This window comes from Sebastes fasciatus, chromosome 15 (genome assembly GCF_043250625.1).
Source record: "Sebastes fasciatus isolate fSebFas1 chromosome 15, fSebFas1.pri, whole genome shotgun sequence".
NCBI lineage: Eukaryota > Metazoa > Chordata > Actinopteri > Perciformes > Sebastidae > Sebastes > Sebastes fasciatus.
Genome location: NC_133809.1, coordinates 19980227 through 19993530, shown reverse-complemented (window position 1 = coordinate 19993530; position 13304 = coordinate 19980227). Strand labels below are relative to the sequence as shown.

The following is a 13304-nucleotide window of genomic DNA, read 5'->3' as shown; positions in this document are numbered from 1 at the left end:
ACCAGGGAGTTACTCCAGAGGATGCATTTTGTTCTGGAGACAGGTAGTCTCCAGCTGTGGGAAATAGTCAACTTCCTTCTAAAAGTATGATAAACCTTTCTGTATGGCCTCTGATTAACTTGTAAAATATGCTCTGAGTATAACTGATGTGGAGGATATGTGCACATATCTGAGCATACAGTCAACTCTTAGTCCGCAGACAGCTGAGCATCGCCTTTATCTCTCCGTTTCCCCTACCCTCCCTAAACTGGAGAGAGGTGCCAGTGGTGTGATTGATGTCGGAGACTGGGAGCTTTTCGCTGGTCCATAGCCGCTTCCGCCATGGGTCTGAGTTGTCAGCAGGGTCATTATCCTAGCAACAGGATGGTGGGGCTGTGGGTGAGGAGTGTGTGCTGGAAGTGGGGGAGGAGGACCAGGAGGGGGGTGAGCTGGTGGGGGCGGACAGAGGCAGAGAGAAAAGAGACAAGGAGAAGAGGAAGAATGTGGGAGTAAGAAAGGAAAAGAACAAGAGGAAAGACAGTTAGGAGGAAAGCGAGGAAACAACAGAGACAAAAAGAGGAAGAGAGTAACAGAGACGGACTACCACAGTTGTGGCGAGCAGGCGGACTCTGCACAGCAAAGTAAGCACACAGCAGGCTTGCCGTGAGAGGAGGCGAGCGGTGGAGGTGCCACCTCCCTCAGCCTCCTGGTCCCCCCACCATGCCAGCCAGCCTGCCTGCCGACAGCTGCACCCCAGTAATTTACTTCTCTCCACCACATTTAGCAGGAAGACTGCTTCCCATTACCCAGAGCAGGGGGTCCGCGCTGACGGCCAGACACCCGGCCAGAGCGCTGGCTTCCCGGTGTGACACCCTCTGCTGCTGGACCCGCCTACAGGGGCTCCATTCCCTCCTAGATGGGGCTGGCACTTCAAATTCCACTGCTGATGATGATCAACTGGGTAGCATCTGAGTATTTAATCACCAAAGTTGGAGTTATCTGTTGTTATTTGCAAAAAGTTTTAAAAAAGAAATACATGCTACATCTGTTAGTTTCAGTCAAATGACTAAATTACCCATCATCACAGAATGATATCCCCCAGTTTACTCAGCTTTCCCTCTTCAAAATCCCCTTTATGTCTCACTTAGCTTCTAGGATTTTTTTTGCACACACTTTCACTTTCATGATTGTTCACCGTCAACAAGTTTGTTGTTTTGGTCTAATTTGACTAAGATTTCTTTGGTCTATTAGTCTTTAAAAAAAAATTAAAAATCCCCTCTGAATGACTGATTTCTAAGAAACTTCTGAGCACATCTCTGGTAAACACAAGATTTAAAGTGGTGCTTTGGCGTGATTCTTTGTGGAGAAACTCAGTTTCACAGATCTGTCGATTAAATGTTAGTCGACTAAGAGTTTCTTTGGTCGAGGACAGCCCTACTGGTTATAATAAATATTGTAGGGAAACTCAGGCTTTGAAGAAAAACTAAAATTAATTCCTTAACATGCCTTTATCTCATCTCTTTTGAATTACTTTTAAGCAGCTCTGATGTTAATTCGTCAAACATTGGTCAGTGTTCACCATATATCTAAATTAAAAGAACATTAAATGTCTTCTTCTTTAATTCTATATCTTTTGATAACAACTTGTAAAGTGTTTTTAAATTGAGAATTACTGTATAAATGATCAAAATCATTACACTGCAAATTGCTGATAAAACATTGCCTGAATGGAGTTTCATAAGTTGTATTATTTGTTAATTCAATACTTGGAAATCAGTTATTTAATGTTAAGTGGTCATTTATCAGTTAAAAAATGCAGCATACGGAAGTCTTTCTTTCATTTGTACTTAAAAACAAATGGTGAAACACGATAGGTTTAATTATGTATATAACTTTATAACTACATACATAATGCATTACTAAAATTAAGTAGTAATGCACTGCATAACTTTGTTTCTGATTAAAGTAACTTTATTACCATGACATATTATCCACAAGCTTCAAGATAACAAACATTTTGGGATCCACTTTAATTTTATGTGCACTCGAGACTTGTTTATGTGTAAAAGCCTCACAATATAGGTGTATATTTGCAAATTGGAGGAGCCATCACTCCAGTTCTGCAGTACGTAATGTGTGTGTTTGTGCTGCAGCAGTGTGTGGCCCACGACAGCCATAATGAGGGGATGTGTAGGAGCCTGGGCGAGCCCAGCAGCAGAGCTGGCAGCCAGTCAAAGTCTTGAGACAGTCAGCATTGCAGCATCATGAGACATTCTTAATCAGGTGGGCCTGCTCCTTTGAAGAGCATTTAACTGTGCAGGAAACACCACATTCCCTCACTGAGATCACCAATACAGAGAGAAAACTAAAACCAATGTGGAAAATGCTGGCTCAATTGTCGGACGCCTGCTCGCCAGATGCACGAGGCACAGATATTCAAAAGATGAAAAAAAAAAACGTTTCATCTACTATGACTACTGTGTCTGGTGTTTCACAGAACCCATGCATGCTTTCCCCCCTCTCTCTCATTCCCACTCTGTGTCTCATGCACTTTCCTGGACCACCAACAAGGTCTCGCTCGGAGGAGCAGCTCATGGGCGTCCTTCAGCCGCATGACCAGCGAGGGAGCCAATCAGCTGATGAGCTCCAAACCAAACCGCGAGAGGGTCTCTGTGGCATGTCGCACACAACATCCATCCGCTCTCCTGAGGCCGACTGGGTCACTGAGCAATGTTCTGGGAACATCACAAAGACGCTGCTCAACTTCTGTCTCTGTCTCTCTCTCTGCCTGCCCCTTTATGTTTCCCCTCGCTATCTCTACTGGTGTGCCCTCTGCCTTTCCTCCCTCTCTCACCCCACCCACCCCTCCTCTCATGAGCCGGAGCCAGCTGAGCGTGCTACCCAAATCCAACAGTTGTTGCGGCCTTCGTTAGCCTAACGAAGGGGCCGGCTCTTTATACTTGTCAGGGAGCAAATGAGTCAAACAAACAAGGGCCAGGGAAGAGGGGAGGACAAGCGAGCGCTGTTCTGTTGAGCTTCACTGGGTTCTTGGCCGCAGCACTTCCCTGGAAACTAGGGAACCCACAATCTGCCTCTTTGATGTCTGATGATGCTCTGGCTTTGATGGAAACTTTGGAAAAACACACTTGCAAAAAGAAATAACACGCTGCTCGGTCTCTGTGGCCACTAGAGGCCGTAGGCACATTCAAAGTGTGTGGGTGCACTCGTTGAAGGATCTAAAAGGGAAGTACCATTTGGGGACGCATAACAACTGGTTATGATAGTAACAAAGTTACAGTGTTTTTGCAAGCCTGTACTTGTGATGCGGTCTGTGCATAAGGGCACCGGGTAATGTCCTGCTGGCAGTGTAACTTTTGAATAAATATGCTTCACACTGTCCATACACTCGCACATTTGCATATGCATGTCCAGACGTACGTACGCACGCTACTCCCGTCCTACTCGGCTGCTTCGTCTTGCATTCCAAAGCTGTCCTTCCACAACAGACAGCCGAGATAACAGTCACAACAACACATCCCGGGCAGCATCCACAATCCAGACACATTACTGCAGCTTAAGGAGAAAGTCTGAAGGTGTGTCCTTCAAGAATGAGATCATTTCACTGAGCGCAGCAGCCTGTCTGGAACAAATGAACAGAGCACTCCAAGGCTGAGAATCTGCAGCTATAATGACAGATTAGCTCTACTGGGGGGGTTTACAGGGTAGTAAAGGCACAATGCTCACTCTACTTTCATTTTAGGAGCCTCTGCACAGTTTACACGTGCATGCTGAACATGACTAATCAGACAGGAATCGAGGCGCGAGTCTGAGTGACATGGATGTGTTCAGCTGACGTGCGAGAGCTGCTGTGCTCTGTGCATGTGACTGACCCACCATGAAATCCATTCATCGTGTAGCACCATTAAACGGGCATTACTGGGGGAAAAGGCCACACTCTTAACTGTACCTCCTTTTGTTGAATCCAATGAAGTTTGGTGCTGTCCGTGGAACACACACACAAAATGTTGATGGGAATATGGAGGGCTATCTTTTGTAAAACATTAAATTGGTGTTTTGAGTGCACACATGGGAGTAATGAGCATGCAGCTGAACACACTTGGAAGCGGTATAAGCCGTTTATTATTACGCCCACATGGAGATGTGAGTCACTTGGGTGGCGCCGCCGCCACCACACAAAAAAAGCTCCACTCAAGGTGCAACATGGGATGATAGTGGTTGAGTGGGGGGGGGGGGCTGCGTGGCTGAGGTGATGGACAGCGAGACAGGGCTACTGCAGGTTCACCTTCTGCGCGGTGGCTCTGGGGCAAAGACTGCATGACAGTGACGCGACACTAAAAGCCTTCCTGTCAAGGAGGCAGGTGGACGCCCTCCAATCAAAACACAGAGGCTCTGGGTGACATTTCACAGGGCACAGCTGCTGGGCCGCGACAGCATGCCAACTCACTATTCCTGAAGGGTTGTTTGTTTAGTGTGTGTGTGTGTGTGTGTGTGTGTGTGTGTGTAACAACTAGAAGGGTGTCACTGCTGTGTGTGCATGTGTACACTACTGCCCCACGACCTGGCTGTTTTTCTACCAGTCACTATTTGACTACTCCTGTAGTTATATTTTACACTTGCTCTCAGTATCTTCCATTCTTATCAGCACTAAGGTGTGGAAACAATGACCTGTGCCAGTTCTGTGGCACAAATAATATACAGAGAAAGGGACAAACACCAGTGAGGATACACATTTACAGAATGAATGACACTTCAGCCCGGACCTTTGACTGTCATGCCTAACTAATGCGATTTTACATGATCCCTAACAAAGACAGGACGGTCCTGTTCCTGTTGTTTCCCTAAAGAGAGACACAAAAACACAGTTTGCGCCTAATTCCTCTGACACATGTCCGAAATACATGAATTTTGCTTTATAGATTTATATGAAGAGCTGTAGGATATCCAAGATAAATCTAGATTTTTTTCAACTACTTCCTAATTGTTGCAGCTTTGGTCTATGCTCAACAGAGCTTCTGCAAATGAAACACTAATAGCACCCAATGTTTTATCCTTTTACTCACTGGCGGGACCAGGGTGTGTCTGCCTGAGACCAACTGAGCCGAACCAGGCGGACTCTTTCCTAAAACAGCAGTCTGTTATGCTCTTAGCCCAAGCCTTGAGGAGGGGGGGCGGAGCTCGGGCTAACGCACCACAGCGGCACACTGTTCCCCCTCCCCAAGAGTCCCAGGAACTCTCCTTGTGACCTGCTCCCATCACCTTATCCCCTGAGTCAGAGTCTCGGTTTCCCCTTTTCCAGTAAAAGCCTGGTACCTTGGCACTGGGCCTGGGAGCCTTCAGTGGTTTTGGAGAAGTTCCTTATCCTATTTTGCCCCCGGTGGTGGTGGAGGCGGCGGTGGTGGAGTGGGCTCCGTGAGGCAGCCGCAGTTTCAAGGCAGTTAGTATGCGCACATAAAGCTGCTCAAAGCCAGCAGGTATGTGAGGAATGCCTCTTCGTCCAAACAACAGGACTCACGCCCGACACAGAGCCGTGCCACGCCACACAGCACTGTCAGAGCAGCTAAATGGGGCCCACTGGGGACTCTGCAACTGGATGGCTCTTTACATTAGATCTGGAATACAGCCTGTTTAAATACAGTTAGCCTGTGATCAATCACCTTGCACATGTGTCATTCGGTTCAGGCATTTCTGTAGAAACGAAATCCGTCAATGGTGTACTACAGTAAACTCTTGCTAATCCAAGTACCTCAGGAATGAAGGTAATGAGGATTTGCGAAATATTTAAACCATTAGAGTAAAAATATACATTTTCAAAGTGTACACCATTTATGCCAAAACACAAAGTAGTTTATGAGTATATGGAAACTGCCATGTGCATGTATTCCATGAAACCAAGTACTTGTATTGCAGTTTAAAGCATCAACAAGGGATTTTGAAGTATTTGCATAACTAACACATTTTAGGGTATTTGCATATTTTGTGTTCTTTGACAGCTTGCTTAACCGGTAAGTTGGGTTTCTAATACACGAGGTGATGATGACTAATACTACATCTTAATTGTAAAAAAACGCACAAAAGAAACCATACCACATAAATAATCAGAAGCTTATCTTATTTCACTTTCAAGCACAGAAAAGGTTCAAGTGCAGTTACATTTGAAGCGATCAAAAATAAAAGTCTTTACAACTGAAATCAAACCATACAGTACACATTTTATCTGTGCATTTACCTCTTTTATGCAGCCATCCCTCCTTGACAATCACCACATTGGTCATGTTGGTGGGCAGGGTGGAGGATCCAGGTTTCCCACAGGGAGAGACACAGCTTTGTTTCCAAAGTTTTCTTCACTCAGCTCTGTGCAGGGGTCCTGGGGTTTACAGCCACCTTCTCAAAGGCGGTTACCTATTAGTTGAAGAAGAGTAAAAATTAGCCCCATATTGAGGTGAACGATTTTTTCCACTTGTCTGAATATTAACCCACAGGTCAACATAGTAGAGGAGAGGCAGTGGAATTGAGAGGATCCTAGTGTTTTATGGCCCAGTTAGTGGAGGATATGCTAAAACCACAGCGTAGTCCTTTTCACATTTGGAACCTGCAACATTGCAAGGTTCAAATATCAGTGTATGGCCGCGGTTTCTGGCATTCACAATGAAGTCTCCCCCCTTATTGGAAAATTCCATGCTGTTCACACACAACCATTCCTGATGGTTTTCTCTACTCACGACCAGAACAGCAGGGAAAATAGAAATATAGAGATTAGAATTAGAAAATAATGACATAAAACAAGTCTGACAAAAGCTGCTTTAAATGATGGATTTCAAAACTTATTTTGCAGTTGCATCGATTTGGTGTTTAGTAATGTTTTCAATCCAATTTAATCATACGTGCCCATGAGGATTTTGTAACTTAAATAATTTGTTAAAGGGATAGTACTGGTGTTTTGAAGTGGGGTTGTATGAGCTACTTATCCATAGTCAGTGTATTACCTACAGTAGATGATGGTCGGCACGCCCACAGTTTTTCAGAAAAGAGTTACCGCACAATCAATGTACAGCTGTGGACGGGGCCGGCAGCAAAATGTATTTCAGCTACCTCAGTGTAAGTGTACGCTATATCTAGAATATTTTCGCTGGTTTACCTTGCCGTGACACAGCAATACGGTGTATGTGTCCAAAAGGGAAGTGAAGCCTATCTATGCTCTCGCCAAAGCAACCTGACTCCATTGGAAAAAAACTGTAATTTTACCACGCAGAACACGGGAGTTGCTGGTCTAACGCTGCCTCGGTTGTTTGTTCATTTGTTTCACACATAAAACGACAAAAATTTAGCCCCATATTGAGGTGAAAGATTCACTATTCGCTATTCACCAAAAGTCACAACCCTGTGTCTGCGAGGTAAAATTACAGTTGTTTTTTTCAATGAAGTCTGGTGGCTTTGGCAAGAGCATAGATGGATACAACGTCTTCACTTCTCCAAAGGCTTTCTGACGGCAAGGTAAAGCGTTGAAAATATGTTAAATATAGCGCACATATAAACGGATCGATTGTTTTAGGTGAGCCTTTCTTTTAGGTGGCTAACATACATTTTGCTGCCAGCCTCGTACATAGCAGTACATTGCTTTGCTTTCGTGCGGTAACTCCTGTCTGCGTCTCCAAGCTGAGGGTTTGCTGAACGTCAGCTACTGTAGGTAATACACCGACTATGGATAAGTACCTCATACAACCCCACTTCAAAACACTATCCCTTTAAGTGGTTTGGTGAGTATCATGTTTTTGTTTGTGCTGAGCATACTGTAGGATGTGAGTTTCTGAGGGGGATGGCGGGGATTATTATCCTACTTGTTAAAACTTGGACTGGATTGGAAGACGTACTCAAAAGGAACAATTTTCCAATCGCACTTTCCGTACAGAGCATTTCCTCTGGTACTCCATTGCCAACCACAGTGAAGTTCAACATGAACATGAAGGTGCTTCATTACCATTTCTCTGAAAGAAATATTGGACATTGATCATTAAATTCTCTATTATACATTTATGATCATTTTGATAAAAACTTGAGAACGCAGCAATGACCGGACACATCAAGGGAATCAGCCACAGCCAATAAATAAAAAAAAAATTAAAAAAGAATAATTAAATAATTTATTAATTTGTGAGATGTGAGCTCAATTACTTGAGATAATATTTGCTGTCTTGCAGTGTGCCAAATGTAATTTCCCCTCAAACATCAGAAAACCCCTTCATCTTCAGGCAGGGCCCCAACATAGCTACAGAAATGTCCGGTTAGGCTATTTCCAGGTTTTGGTAAATTTGGAAAGTACAGTACATTTTGAAAAAAGAAAGGCAGATATTCTTGAGTGTTCTAATAAATGCACTGCTAAGATTTGCTGTATTTTATTTTACCTATATCTCACATACTGATATTTTTTACTGTGAAAACATTGTTATGGAGCGCTGAGACAGAAATGGAAAGGACAATTAATATACTGTACTATACATTATAGGAAATTAGTCACAAAAAAAATCAGAAAACCCCTTCATGTGTGTTGCATTATCCAAACAGATTTGTTTGTTTAAAAACATAAACAGTTAAGATTCAAATATAATATCACATGATAAAGATCATGTGATGAGATCAAAAGCTCCAGAACAGCTACTAAATTGACTTTGAGATCGGATGGTTTTGTTGACTGTAAAATAATCATGTTGACGTTACATCAACTGATCAAAATATTCAATGGCTAATAAAAAATAAGTTTTTTTCACCCACAATTCCATGACAACTCCATCTGCTAATGAAGATCATGTGATATGATCAAAAGCACCAGAAAAGCTACTAAATGGGCCTCGAGTTGAGGTTGTTCTGTTAACAAAATAAAGACGTTGTGAGGTGAAGGTGCCCTGTATCTGTGAGTGTTTTTATTCACATCTGGCCACAGTTGTGGATGCATTACGGAAATGTTACTAGGTCCTTGTGAGGTAAACTGCCAGCAATATGAGCACACATGAAAAAAACTGCTGTCACATTTACATTGTAAAATATGTGAAATGGTCTTCAGAAAGATTTATGAGTAAAGTGCAGCATAAAAACTAAAAATGGGTTAAAGATCAAGCTCCAACGATAATATTACGATGTATGACAGAAGACAGGATAAGACTGCATTGACATCATCAGATAAACCAAATGGAGCTGAATTCCATCAGAGATTTATCGGTTATTCCTCAACGGCACATACCAAAACCTGCGGGCTATCACAACCAAAACACTTAACCTTTTGATTCATTCAGTGCTTTTTATTATATAAAAGGCAGCTTTGAATGCAGAAGCAAAAGAGTGATCAATTGCCATGCTTGTTCACACAAATGCCACATACTGCACCAGGCAATCTCTGACCATCAACTGAAATCAATTTGCCTGCTGCTGCTCCGTCAGAGTACGGCCATCAAAAGAGAGCTCTGTTTGAGTGGCCTCATCCAGCTTACTGGTGGGGACAACAACAGGAAGTGGATGTGACTATTGACAGACTTTGAGTCATATCAGTACAGCCCCAGGCTCTAACACATCTGTCAGTGAATGTGCGATCAACATGCCTTTTACTGCCTTTCTGCTCGCTTCCATCAATGAGCAAAAGTGAGTTTGTGAGAGCGCAGTTTATTTTTGCTCGGTGTTTTTGTTTATTGCACTGGGGTTGTGGTGCTTGTGTCGCACAGTCGATGTTGGGAGGATCTTGGAGAGGGATTTGAAAAAAGCACACTGAGTGCTATTCAAACTTCGGGATCACACAAACCGTTGGATCTCTCCGGCATCTTGGTGTGTGTGTGTGTACTCTGTGACACAGGCACGCACACATTATATACACATTGGGATACATCACACAAACAAACTTGAGCGCACACACCACAGCCAAAAAAGCTACACATGCACAAGACCCGGCTCTGGAGCCACAACAGAGCGCTGCTGTTTTAATGGGAGCGACCTGTTGCTACTGCGGCCTGTGTGGAAAAGCTGGTCTGCTGCCAGCGCTGCAGCCCAGCAGCCACTGAATGAACCCAGTACCCTGACAGCGGGTCACATGGTCCTCAGGCCTCTGGGCCACCGCCTGCCTGCCTGCCCGCCTGCCCTGCTGTCAGTGCGGCTTTCAATCATTCATCTTTCTGGCTTCGGCACCAGGGGCCATCCCATTCAACGCAAATCAGTCTCATGCTGCAAAGATGCCACACACCGAGCCCGTCACTAGGCCACAGAGGACAGTCCCATGTTTTCATGGCAGGAAGCAGAAAATCAGGCCGACATCACCACACTACTTCCTTCATCACAGATCGATAGATACAAGTTTGTTTTTTTGCTCTATTTCCCGCTGTCGCTTGAGTAAACAAGAGAGTCAGAAGCTGATTTACAAAGATAGAAACTTACGCTCAAATATTTAAAATGAAACAACGAAATGAGAAACATGCTCACCTGTTGCTGGTAAACAGCAAGCAACGCTTGGTTTGTGTTCAAACGTCACAATGAAACCAGTACTAGTAGTGTGTTCTACTACACAGTGCCAAGTTCCTCTATCAAGTTCCCTGAAAACACATCACTAATGATAAGAATATTGTGGGTAGGTGTAGCTGAACACCAAACCACAGCTACTGTAACTGCTACTTTAATCCTGTGATGACTTGAACAGAATGAAAATGTTTTCTATTTCATTCTGTTCAGACAAGCTAAGAACTAAACTATTGATAGATCACTAAGCTGGATTTATTCAAATATATACCAATAGTCACATTCTGTCATTTAAAAAAATAAATCTGGATAACACACAAAGTAAGACCTCAAAGTCCTGTATGTATTTGGTTCATTGCAAATCAAAGGACCTGGCTGTTAATGTGAACAACTAGTAAACAAGATGAATGGAGCAACAAGTATGTTAGGCTGCAGTGTTCTCAGTTTGTGACAGAGAAGAGTACCGTCATGTGATGCCGACGGTGGGCTACCATCAATGGAAGCGTATCCTTCTCAGTGATAGTGCATCTAAACTCCTGTGGCGCAGGCAGGGGGACGGGCACAATAAGTTTGCCTGTGTGTACAGGGGGTAAAAATTTCAAGCAACATTCCTCAGATTCTGCATGCAACTGGTGGCACATTTGCGTCAACGGGGCTGCGAGGGGATTGGGTGGGAGGTGACTGGTATTTTCTAAAGAGAACAGGCAGAGCCACTGGCTGCATCATTACGCCAGCTTGTTGCGTCTTCCGCGGTCACATGCCAAGTCCCCCTGCGTACACACACTGGACAGACGTAGTCCCGTGTCTCATGACTGGTAAAAAAAAACTTTTGACACTAAAGGCGTTACGGTACAACATGCCTGAGGACACTGTTCTATTTCCAGGCTGTACATGTAAGTAACCTATGGGAGGCAAACAGACAGTAAAGCGAGGTTTATCTCAAGTTGGACATTTAAAGCAGCAGTGGGTGGAATTGGAGCAAATATGATTTTAAAAATATATATATTTTTATAAAACGGTCACTATATCCTGACAGTAGTGCATGAGACAGGTAACCTGAAACAAAATCATGTGCCTCTGTGTCTTCCGGTGTTCCTAATGGCCTCTGCAAGATCAGAGAAAAACAACCAATCAGAGCCGAGCTGAAGCCTGCCGTCTATGAGCCAGCTGTCAATCACTCGCGAACTCTGATCAAACTAGTCTGCACTGATCAAATATGAATCAATATTCTGTTACTGTAATGCCTATTTCTCGCATAATGTTTTCAGAGACATCTTGTAGTGTACTGCTTAGCTGTAAAATGAGAAAGTTTGTGACCAGGCAGCCATGTTGAGATCAGTTGAGGAAATACAAGCACCGCCCACCAGCCGGAGCACAGCCAATAGGAACGCTCGCTCTCTGAAATGACCTGTGATCGTCGAAAGTCTCCCGTCACAGGCTAGATTTTCTAAAGCCTGTAAACAGACCCATGAGGAGGTGCAGAAGTGTAGTTTTCTCTCAGAACACTTGAATTACAATATGCTGAAAGGTTATTATGGAATTTTTGCCCAATAATGCCAAAACAAATCTGCCTACTGCAGGTTTGAACCAAACCAAACCACACCTTTTCATTATGACTCCCACCACGTCAGTACACTTTCACATCACAGACTCTTCAAAAAAATATATAAAATTCCTGTAAAGAAATGCATATAATGTCATCATTGTATGTGTGGATGATAACAGTGTTGACAGTAAAAAGCTATGACCAAAAACAGCTATACCCACATGCATTCTGCAACTATACTGATTACAAGGGAGGTAAATAAGAATATATTATACCTTTCCTTTATATGACTTCTCGTGTGCAAAACCTAAAAGGTCATTGAGCACCACTACAATGTTGCATCTAGTCACAACAAAGATGTACTACTTTATATCAGTTAACGTGAATGCAACAATGTCACAACAACAGAGCAGCAACAAGCTAGAAAAGCTAGTGTGGCCTGTACATTACTCACTGAAAACAAGTAAACAAACAGCAGTGGTAAGTGCATATAACAATGAATGAGCTGCCTCTCTGTGTTGTTTGTTTTCGTTTGCCTCCTTAGACCATTAAGTAGGAGCGAAAACAACTTTCTGGTAGAGGTGAACCGGTTAAAGAAAGCTGCAGCTATTTTGGCCTGAGGAGGTGAAGAAAAGAAGTGATCATTGTTAGTTTATATGAAGAAAAATGGGTTTGTACACAACAAATAACAACGTATTATTCACCACAGGATGTTTATAAACAATACTTTACATGTATATAACTTCCACGCTGCAGTGAAGTGAGGAAAGCACCTAATTTGAGCGCTAGAGAGAGAAGGATATGGGGCCTAGCAGGGCAGCTTGGGTGAGAATAAACCGCATCCCATGTTAAGTACAATGGGGGACCTACCCTGTCTAGCTGTCGACCTCTTCTACTTAACCATGCAAAAGGGAAAACGCCGACGTTTACCTGGACAAGGGATTCAACAACAGTGTGTCCGTCTCATTATTGGGGAGCTGTTTCGGCGGTGTATTAAGTTGATAAGTCCTTCAACAACCTGGTACAAAAGTGCTCTCATTTACTCCGTTTCTTTGCCTTTCTTCCACTCTACACCTCCCAACAAGCGCTGTCTGCAATGCCTCTGTGGCAAGCCGCGTCCTCCCGGGTCCTAGAGCCCGCTAGTGTTCGGTAGGTAGGAGTCACTCATAGAGGAGGAGGAGGAGGAGTGGTGTAGAAGTTGTCAGCTAGTCCCATTGAAAAAAAAAAGCCTGCAGTGTTTTCTATAGGGGCTTATTTAGAGGGGGGGGGA

The 13304-nt window shown here is 43.7% G+C and overlaps 1 protein-coding gene across 1 annotated transcript in view; it reads right to left on the bottom strand.

Annotated features, from left to right (window-relative positions):
- akt1 (v-akt murine thymoma viral oncogene homolog 1) overlaps window positions 1-13138 on the bottom strand; it is a 37322-nt gene extending 24184 nt beyond the window's left edge. The window contains exons 1-2 of the mRNA XM_074659793.1: window positions 12965-13138; window positions 6227-6399 (exon numbers count right to left, since the gene is read on the bottom strand). Of these exons, the coding sequence (XP_074515894.1) occupies window positions 6227-6272 (46 nt within the window). The 5' untranslated portion in view covers window positions 6273-6399; window positions 12965-13138. The remainder of the gene's footprint in view (window positions 1-6226; window positions 6400-12964) is intronic.
- Window positions 13139-13304: the final 166 nt, after the last annotated feature.